Consider the following 10,093-nt stretch of genomic DNA (forward strand, 5'->3'; position numbering starts at 1 on the left):
TATTTGTTTACTTACTTGGCTCTGCAGGGTCCCTTTTGTGGTATGTGGAATCTTAGTTCCCTGACCAGGGCTCAACCCCATGCCACTTGCATTGGGAGCCCAGAGTCTTGGCCACTGAACCATCAGAAAAGCCCCTAAAGTATAACTCTTGACATAATACACCGTTACCTGAGTTTCCTTCCCATGCGGCAATCTCTAGTTCTTATTGGAAATAAGTACAAGAAGGTGCTTCTTATGTGTCAGCTAATATTTCTTCCTCTAGTTTCAGTTACATCATAGTACTTTCTTTGTGAAGATTCATCTTACTGCACACTTATGAAGCATGCAATTTTCTGTAGGCATATTAAGCTTTAAAAAGTTTACTTAAAAATTATACAATAGCAAAGTCATTTTGTGCACTGGCAATAAATACAGGGGACTAAATGCTTTCCACCTTCACAGTCCATAGAGGCTCAAAGTGCACCTTGAACCAGCAGATACCTCCAGGACATGGGGGGTCCCACACAGCATCTATTTCCTGTGGCTAAGATGCTTCATCACTAGGGGCGTTTTAGTCCGGAGCCTGGGAAGTGGAGACTGGTGGCTGTGGCTCATTGTTCTCCTCCAAGCTGTGTCTGATCCCATATCCAAAGTATATGGCAAATCCTAGTAGGAAAATGAGACAGTAAGAAGAAAAACAGGGGCTCTCCTCACTTATAAATGCCCAGTAAGCCTCCTATTATGGCGTCTGATGCAGTTTAGGGGAGAGGTGGTTAGAAGAGGATTCGGTTCAGTCACTCAAGAAGCTTCTTCACCCTAGAAAGTCACTCACCAACGGCATTCCAGACGCCAAAGACAGTCCAAGTCCCAGAGGTCATCTGCATCATCAAGTAAAGGTTCAGGAAGAGGTTGACCAGTGGGAGGACAGGCAGAGCAGGGATCTGTGGGCAGAGTCAGTTCATCCCTGAACACAGCCCAGACGTCTGAAAGGGAGACCCTACCCCTCATGGGCGGGGCAAGTTCAGTCCAATTCAGGTTGTGTGTTCGGGGCCTACTGAGCCTGGTTTGTAGGCACTGAGTGTGGATCAGGGAAGAGTCCATTGGTTTCAGCAACTCCCCTTCTTCCCTGGTCCAGCGAAGGATGTTTAGACCTCAAAGCACACAGACCTGCTTCACTCAAGGTGGACACTTTGGGCACATAAGGTCACCTACCCTGAACGTAAGAGGAGAGGGGTCCTGGGGCTGCCTCCGGATGATGACCGTGACCCCAGTGATGAGCAGCAGCAGCAGCACAGCCACTGTTGTGAGCACGGGGTCTCCAAAGAACACACGTCTGGGCCACTGGGCCAGGATCAGGCTCAGGATGGTCAGCAGGAGAACTGCAAGGGTCAAGGTGGAGGAGAACAGGCTGGACCCAGAAGACAAAGACGTCAGGACCTCGGGTCACACCCCTCCCTGAAACCACCAACATCAGGAAGGGCCATGATATCTCCCAGACTCCTCAACTGACAAAATACACACGCTCACTCCATCCTGTCAATTTCAGAATACGAATAAAGTGAAACCCCACTGCTCACCAAGCAGGAAGGTACATCCATAGACAATCTGGCCAGATTTCTGGGTGGGGATGGTGCTCGTAGGGAACCACAGACTCTTTAGAATGTTTGAGGTTCCTGCTTCAGGTACAGAGTCCAAAGGACTTCTTTCAAGTACAGGCTCCATCTCAGTTTCTTCTTCTGTTTTCTCATTCTTGCTTAAATTCTTATCTGGCTGGTACCTGAATTAGAGGTTTAAAGGTAATATTAACAGCAGCCCCTATTCACACATCAGATTGTCTATTCCACTTCTTTCTTTTCTGGTCAATTAGAAGGCAGCATGACACAGACCAGGATGACCTCCCCATCATCCCCATAACCCCCAGCCCCCCAATCAAGGTGTAGGGGGGTCTCACCTGAGAACAAGGACCGAGAAGGACACCATGGAGTAAGCGAGCAGGGACGCAAGTGCCATGAGGTTTACAATGTCACTGAACTCAAAGAGTAATGCCATGATCGCTAGAATGGGGGACAAAAACAGAGGGGGTGGGATTGAGAAACCACTGGATCTGCACATAAGGGAAATGGATCAAGGAAGGAGTGAGCTTTGTTTATTCACCTGCAAGGCTTCCAGAAGACATGATGGCCACAATGGGAATTTCCTTGTGACCACAGACCTTGGCAAGTCCTCGGAAAAGGAGCCCATCCTCTGCCATTGCACGGATTAACCGAGACATGGGGAACATGTCACCCAGGAGGCTGGGAGAGAAAGTGGAGACACATGTGAGGATGTGGAGAAGCAGGGGAGACCAGGGCATCCGCTCCCTGGTCTACAGGGAGCAAGATGCCTTTCCCTCTTGTCTCTCATTCCCACGGGCTGGGGTGCACGAGCATCTGACAGTGGATGGAGAGAAACCCGTGACACTGACCTAGACGTGAGAGCACAGAGAATGCCAGCAGCCATGACATATCTGGCAGGGCCCCAGCCTACATGGAGAAAAGCCTCGGGCAAGGGGCTGTGGTGATGAATCTGGTAGTAGGGCACCATGAGGGTGAGTGCCGCTGAGACACCAAAATATGCCAAAAAGCACATCAAGAGTGAGATCAGGGAGATGGACCGCTGAGGCTTTCGGTCTCCTCTCTCTGCAAAAGGGGTAGAAGCAGCAGGTCAGGAAAACACCCTGGGTGAAAGCACAGAATTGCCTTCCCTCTTGGACCTCCAAAAGCAGGCTAACCTTCTCCCAACCTCTGTGCCCGAGGGCAGCCCAAACTCTGTCCAAACCCCTGATGGGACACACGGTGACCATGTTACCTGTAGTGGTAATGGCAGCAAAACTGACAAATGCGTAGAAACACGTAGCTGCTCCTCGGAGAACCCCCTCAAAGTCAAAAGGCACAAATCCTCCAGCACCTACAGGGCCCAAGCTGTGATGGGAGAAGGAGCAAGAAAGAACATGGCTGAGGTGGGTTCAGCCATCACTTCTGGACTCTTCCCTCAACACCACAAACTCTGGGCTGCAGGAAACCCACCATCTGGATCCACCAGCCTGGGTCTCTTTAGTCCCACCAAATTCTCAGCTCTGACTCCCCTACACACACACAGACATTAATATGACCAAGGGTACGCTGCTAACCTATGAGTGAATACAGCTGTGGCCAATGCATAGTCATGTTCTGTGAGCTTCCAGTTGTGCAGGTCTCCCTTAATGAAGCCGGAGATGATGATGAAGCCGAGAACCAAAATGTTGATGCCTGTGAACACTCTGTAAACCCAGGCTGACTCGGGAACTCCCAGAGCGAGCAGTACTGGAGGAGAGAGGGAATATGAGACATGCGCAGTAACTGAGTCCATAGAGACAGACAGCAGCCTTGGGGGCTGGGGGTGTGGGGCGGGGTGGATGGGCCTTGACTGCTCAGTGGGTACAGGGTGTCCTTCAGGGGAGATGAACATGTCTGAAGCTCGACAACATTGTGAATGTACTAGCGCCCCTGAATTGTCCCCATAAAATAGTGAATTTATTTTCTTATAATTAAAAAATTTTTCATTTTATTTGTGTTTGACTGTGCTGAGTCTTCGCTGTGGCATAACAAAATCTTTAGTTGTGGCATGTGAACTTAGTTGCATCAAGTGGGATCGTAGTTCCCTGACCAGGGGGGGAACCTTGGTCCCCTGCACTGGGAGCAAGGAGTCTTGGCCACTGGACACCAGGGAGGTCCTAATAGTTCATTTCTTACTGTGGCGATCATCTCACAACAGGCAGGTCTATCAGATAGTCACCGAGGGACTTCCCTGGTGGTCCAGTGGTTGGCATTCTGCCAGCCAATGAGGGGACAAGGGTTCCATCCCTGGTCCAGGGACATTCCACGTGCCAAAGAAAAATAAGCCCATGTGCTGTAACTACTGATCCCGAGCTGAGAGCACGTGCTCTGCAATATGAGAAGCCCTGCAGAAAGAAGCCTGTGTATCGCAACAAAGAGTAACCCATGCTCTCTGCAACTAGAGAAAACCTGTGAGCAGCAACAAAGACCTAGTAGTGCCAGAAAAAAACCACATTACACACCTCAAACTCATCGTGCTGTATGCCAGTTATATCTCAGTAAAGCTGGGGGGGAATAACAAAACAAATATTTTATGCTATGTGAATTTTCTGAAATTAAAAAATCTTTCATTTCAGTACCAAGAAGAAAATATGTCCCCCCAAAAAAAGAAATGCAAAAGAGCAAAATGTCTGTCTGAGGAGGCCTTACAAATAACTGTAAGAAGAGAAGCAAAAAGCAAAGGAGAAAAAGAAAGATATACCCATTTGAATGCAGAGTTCCAAAGAAAAGCAAGGAGAGATAATAAAGCCTTCCTCAGTAATCAGTGCAAAGAAATAGAGGAAAACCATAGAATGGAAAGACTAGAGATCTCTTCAAGAAAATTAGAGATACCAAGGGAACATTTCATGCAAAGATGAGCTCATAAAGACAGAAATGGTATGGACCAAGAGAAGCAGAAACTATTAAGAAGAGGTGGCAAGAATACACAGAAGAACTGTACAAGAAAGATCTTCACGACCCAGTTAATCACAATGCTGTGATCACTCACCTAGAGCCAGACATCCTGGAATGTGAAGTCAAGTGGGCCTTAGGAAGCATCACTACTAAAAAGATAGTGAAGGTGATGGAATTCCAGTTGAGCTATTTCAAATCCTAAAAGATGATGCTGTGAAAGTGCTGCTCTAAATATGCCAGCAAATTTGGAAAACTCCACAGTGACCATAGGACTGGAAAAGATCAGTTTTCATTCCAATCCCAAAGAAAGGCAATGCCAAAGAATGCTCAAACTACCACACAATTGCACTCATCTCACACTCTAATAAAGTAATTCTCAAAATTCTTCAAGCCAGGCTTTAACAATACATGAACCATGAACTTCCAGATGTTCAAGCTGGTTTTACAAAAGGGAGAGGAACCAGAGATCAAATTGCCAACATCCACTGGATCATCGAAAAAGCAAGAGAGTTCCAGAAAAACATCTATGTCTGCTTTATTGACTATGCCAAGCCTTTGACTGTGTGGATCACAACAAACTGTGAAAATTCTTTAAGAGATGGCAATACCAGACCACCTGACCTGCCTCCTGAGAAACCTGTATGCAAGTCAGGAAGCAACAGTTAGAACTGGTCATGGAACAAAAGACTGGTTCTAAATCAGGAAAGGAGTACGTCAAGGCTGTATACTGTCACCCTGCTTATTTAACTTATACGCAGAGTATATCAGGAGAAATATTGGGCTGGATGAAGCATGAGCTGGAATCAAGACTGCTGGGAGAAATATCAATAACCTCAGATATGCAGATGACACGACCCTTATGGCAGAAAGTGAAGAAGAACTAAAAAGCCTCTTGATGAAAGTGAAAGAGCAGAGCGAAAAAGTTGGCTTAAAGCTCAACATTCAGAAGACTAAGATCATGGCATCTGGACTCATCCCTTCATGGCAAATAGATGGGGAAACAGTGACAGACTTTATTTTCTTCTGCTCCAAAATCACTGCAGATGTGACTGCAGCCATGAAATTAAAAGACGCTTGTTCCTTGGAAGGAAAGTTATGACCAACCTAGACAGCACATTAAAAAGCAGAGACATTACTTTGCCAGCAAAGGTTCATCTAGTCAAGACTATGGTTTTTCCAGTGGTCATGTATGGATGTTAGAGTTGGACTATAAACAAAGCTGAGCACTGAAGAATTGATGCTTTTGAACTGTGACATTGGAGAAGACTCTTGAGATTCCCTTGGGCTGCAAGGAGATCCAACCAGTCCATCCTAAAGGAAATTAGTCCTGAATATTCACTGGAAGAACAGATGTTAAAGCTGAAACTCCAGTACTTTGGCCACCTGATGGGAAGAGCCGACTCATTGGAAAAGACCCAGATGCTGGGAAAGATTGACAGTGGAAGGAGAAGGGGACAACAGTGGATGAAATGATTGGATGGCATCACCAACTCAATGGACATGAGTTTGGGTAAACTCCGGGAGTTGGTGATGGACAGGGAGGCCTGGCATGCTGTAGTCCATGGGGTTGCAAAGAGTTGGACACAACTGAACGACTGAACTGAACTGAATTGAAGAAAATGATTGTCACCTGGGAGTAAATTTTATTCCCCAAATATTTGGCATGGTCTGGAGTCACTCCAATTGTCAGAATTTGGGGAGTGGGTTTTATGGGTATCTAGTGAACAAAGGCCAGGGATGCCACTCAGCATCCAACAATGATTTTTTAAAACATCCTGAAATCACAAAACAGCCCCCCTCCCAAGGAATAATCCGGCCGGGATTGTCAAGAAGGCCAAGAGTGGGAAACGACCATCCAGGTCTTGCCTTCCTGTCTCTCATAGCACAGACCATCCTTTCCAGTCCTAGTCCCCATCCCCAAGTCTTTCCCAACCTCAGCTCCCCCTCCACACCCTACTGAGCCCATCTTTTTTAAAAGAATATTTTATTTACTTAGCAGTTTGGCTGATTTGGGTCTTAGCTGTGGGATATTTTGTTGTGACACAAATGGCAGTTTGGGAATCAAGAGATAAAGAATCTGCTTGCAATGCAGGAAACACAGGAGACATGGGTTCATTTCCTGGGACAGGAAGATCCCCTGGAGAAGGAAATGGCAACCCACTGCAGTGTTCTTGCCTGGAGAATCCCACAAATGAAAGAGCCTACTGGGCTATAGTCCAAAGGGTCAGACATGACTGAGCAACTACACACACACACACACACACACACATTCTCCAGGTGTAGTGTGCAGGCTAAGGAGTTGGGCGTAGTTGTTCTGTGGCACTTGGGGTCTTAGCTTCCTGACCAGGGATTGAACCTGTGTCCCCACATTGCAAGGCAGATTCTTAACCACTGGACCACCAGGGGAGTCCCCTCATCCCATCTTATATCTGACCCCTGACTCACCCGCAAGCAGCAGCACCAGGCCCAGTGCGAAAAAGTCTGCATACGCAGCCAGGATGTAGGGCACATGCAGAGGAACAGTTCCCTCCAATGCCTGAGAGATGCGGTCCCCAATGAGGCTGTCAAAGGTGTACCTCCAGGCCCTGGCTGTACACGCAGTGGCTGCAGCAGCAGAAGAACGAACAGTCACAGATAATTGAACACCTAGTATGTGCCAGGGGATGAATTTTGGAGGAAAAAATAGACAAATACATAATCTCAAAGATTTCTTTTCATGGGGTGGTAAGAGCAGACTGAGATGACTCACAAAATATGTCCACTATTTAATATGTTAGGAGGAGATAAGTGTTTCACAAGGAAAGAAAACAGGGAAGTTGGACCAGGAGGGTGAAAGATGAGGGATGAAATTTTAAATCAAGTGGCAACCACCCCTGCCCCGCCCGCCCCACAAAAAAAAAAATCACTCAAAAGGCAAGAACTGAGCAAAGACTTCAATATAATGAGGTGATGAGCCTATGGGACATGCCTCCCTCCCACCCATGCCTACAGTTTCCTTTCCTTCTCATTCTTAGTCCAGTTAGGAGACAGCTGAATAGAATGATGTTGTGGGGTTTTCCAGCCACTGTTACCCACTTCCCCCCCACAAGTCAGGTAACAAAGTGCCCATGAATGAGATCACAGTCCCATCTCCCAGTTTCCTGACCTTAGCCCCACACCTTTCCCCCACACCTGTCGCCTGGTCCCATCACCTCACCAATTAAAAATAACAGTATGATGTTCCAGCCAACGACGAAGGCCCAGAGCTGCCCCATCGTGGCATAGCTGCAGACATACGCAGAAGAGGAGCGTGGTACCCGGGCATCAAACTCCACATAGCAGAGCCTGGACAGCAGGGAAGACAGGCCGGCCACCAAGAAGCAGACGACAATCGCTGGTCCAGCTACGTACTTGGCCACAGAACCAACCACGATGTACAGGCCGGCTCCCAGGTTCCTGCCCACACCCAGGAACACCAGTTCTACGGCACTCAGATGAACCATGAGACCGCCAGACTCCTTTATGGTGTCTTCCCCTCGCCTGTGAACCAGCTTCTGACCAAATTGGCAAACATACTGACGCAGCATCCTAGACGTGCTTGAGGAGGCCACAATCTGCTGAGAAAACAAGACACAGAGTCCTCAAGATTGTTTATCTGTCCTTGACCCTAGGAGCTAAATTCCATGAAGTATTGGAGTGACAAGGGGCAGGGGGTGAAAGAACACGTTGGGCAAGTTCTCCATCTCTGAGCTGTGGTTTCTTCAAACACAAAGAAGCCTCTTAACGTGTTTCAAAATCACTAGAAAGAGTGCTTAAAGAGAAGTGATGGGGAGCAGAATCATTTCAGTTGCTCAGTCATGTCCGACTCTTCGCAACCCCATGGACTGCAGCATGCCAGCCCTCCCTGTCCATCACCAACTGTCAGAGTTTACTCAAACTCTTGTCCATTGAGTCTGTGATGCCATCCAACCATCTCATCCTCTGTCATACCCTTCTCCTCCTGCCTTCAATCTTTGCCAGCATCAGGATCTTTTCTAGTGGGAGCAGAATACATCTTCTCAAATGTGCCCCTTTGACGGGTTGACTGTTTTGAGCTGAAGGCTTGAAGACCCAGAAGACTCAGGAGAAGCTCCTTGCCTCTCCCTTAACTGCTCAAAAGAATGTAGATTAAGGGACCTACATCAGAAAGAGAGCTATCACCAAAGACAACTTTTTGTTTCTAAAAAGATTATGTACTGTGCCGGGCCTGCCGGCAAACGAACAGGTCGAGGACGCAATCACCAGAGCACCTGAGAAATAAAAGACTCGGAAAGATGGGGTTGAGAGGGACGGGGTCAGCTTGTGACTGATTCCGACAACTTTATTGAGGGGTAACGTACATATATATGCTAACAGGACTCACTAAATTTTAGATCAAAGACATGCATACGTGCAGAACTGCAGACACTAGTTTTAGCTCAGGAATTTTATCTCAACTCTTTAAGACTAGCAGAGCATGGCACTGGCGTCTTACAAAAGATTGCCTAGACATAAACCATTCACAGGAGCCTGACAATCTTATCAGGGTCAGGAGAATGGGCAAAAGGTGGCTGCAGCAATTTCCTTGAGGGAGGCGAGAAAGGCCAATTTGCACTTTAATAAATCAGGGGTGGCGGGACAGAGAGGGACCTCTTGATCTCTCTCAGGGCCAAGAAGGAGCCTGAGCAGTCAGGCCGGCTCCCCGCAGTACTGGAGTGGCAAACATCTGTTTACCAAACACTTGGTTTTTGTTGTTGTTGTCCTTAGTTGCTCAGTCATGTCTGACTCTTTGTGACCCCATGAACTGCAGCACGCCAGGCTCTTCCGTCCTTCACTATCTCCCAGAGTTTGCTCAAACTCACTTTTATTGAGTCCAAGTTGCCATCCAACCATCTCATCCTCTGTCACACCCTTCTCCTTCCGCCCTCCATCTTCCCCAGCATCCGGGTGTTTTCTAGTGAGTTGGCTCTTCATATCAGGTGGCCAAAGTATTGGCGCTTCAGCTTCAACATCTGTCCTTCCAATGAATATTCAGGGTGGATTTCCTTTAGGATGGACTGGTTGGATCTCCTTGCCTTCCAAGGGACTCTCAAGAGTCTTCCAAGCGTTTTCTCTTCCCATCTTTCTGTGGGTTCTCTTCCTCCCATTTGAAGCCCCAGATCCCTACAACTCCTTTCTCCTTAGGTCAGGGGAGGATATGAGCCTCAATTGTTTGAATGCCTTTGAGTCTCAGAATTATTACGGTGCTCCCCTATGAAGCATTTTGAATTTCTTAATCTGTCTTTTTTTTTTTTTTTTTTTTTGGCTGCACTGGGTCTTAGTTGCAGCACACAAGATCTTTCGTTGAGGCAGGTGAACTCAGTTGCAGCATACGGGGTCTAGTTCCCCAACCAGGGATGGAACTCAGGCCCCCTGCAATGGGAGCATGGAGTCTTAGCCACTGGGCCACCATGGAAGTTCCTGTTAATCTGTCTTATGTCAATTTAATTATTAGACCAGCCAAGGAGGTTAGAAAAAGAAATTTCTGCCCCTACAGAAGCAAAACCTTTCAGCACCATGCCTGGTTCACACTGTCTGCTTAATCGGTA

At 47.4% G+C, this 10,093-nt stretch overlaps 1 protein-coding gene across 1 annotated transcript; it reads right to left on the reverse strand.

The window, feature by feature from the left end:
• Positions 1 to 550: 550 nt before the first annotated feature.
• Positions 551 to 8,074, reverse strand: LOC133051991 (cationic amino acid transporter 3-like). Its single transcript, XM_061136706.1, has 12 exons — positions 7,705 to 8,074; positions 6,954 to 7,112; positions 3,149 to 3,320; positions 2,827 to 2,939; positions 2,695 to 2,717; positions 2,444 to 2,634; positions 2,134 to 2,273; positions 1,931 to 2,033; positions 1,557 to 1,756; positions 1,192 to 1,358; positions 812 to 920; positions 551 to 645 (listed from the first exon to the last, which is right to left on the reverse strand). Exons 1-12 carry the CDS (start codon positions 8,072 to 8,074, stop codon positions 551 to 553), a joined length of 1,842 nt encoding a protein of 613 aa, XP_060992689.1.
• Positions 8,075 to 10,093: the final 2,019 nt, after the last annotated feature.

The sequence above is a fragment of the Dama dama genome, chromosome 4, assembly GCF_033118175.1.
Source record: "Dama dama isolate Ldn47 chromosome 4, ASM3311817v1, whole genome shotgun sequence".
Lineage (NCBI taxonomy): Eukaryota > Metazoa > Chordata > Mammalia > Artiodactyla > Cervidae > Dama > Dama dama.

Excerpts from the sequence above, each read along its gene's own strand:
- LOC133051991 (XM_061136706.1), bottom strand. The coding sequence starts at position 8,074 with ATGCTGCGTCAGTATGTTTGCCAATTTGGTCAGAAGCTGGTTCACAGG. Across the intron at positions 7,113-7,704 it reads CATACTGTTATTTTTAATTG|CCACTGCGTGTACAGCCAGG; the intron begins GTGAGGTGATGG and ends CTGCTGCTGCAG. Across the intron at positions 921-1,191 it reads CCTCTCCTCTTACGTTCAGG|ATCCCTGCTCTGCCTGTCCT; the intron begins GTAGGTGACCTT and ends CTCTGCCCACAG.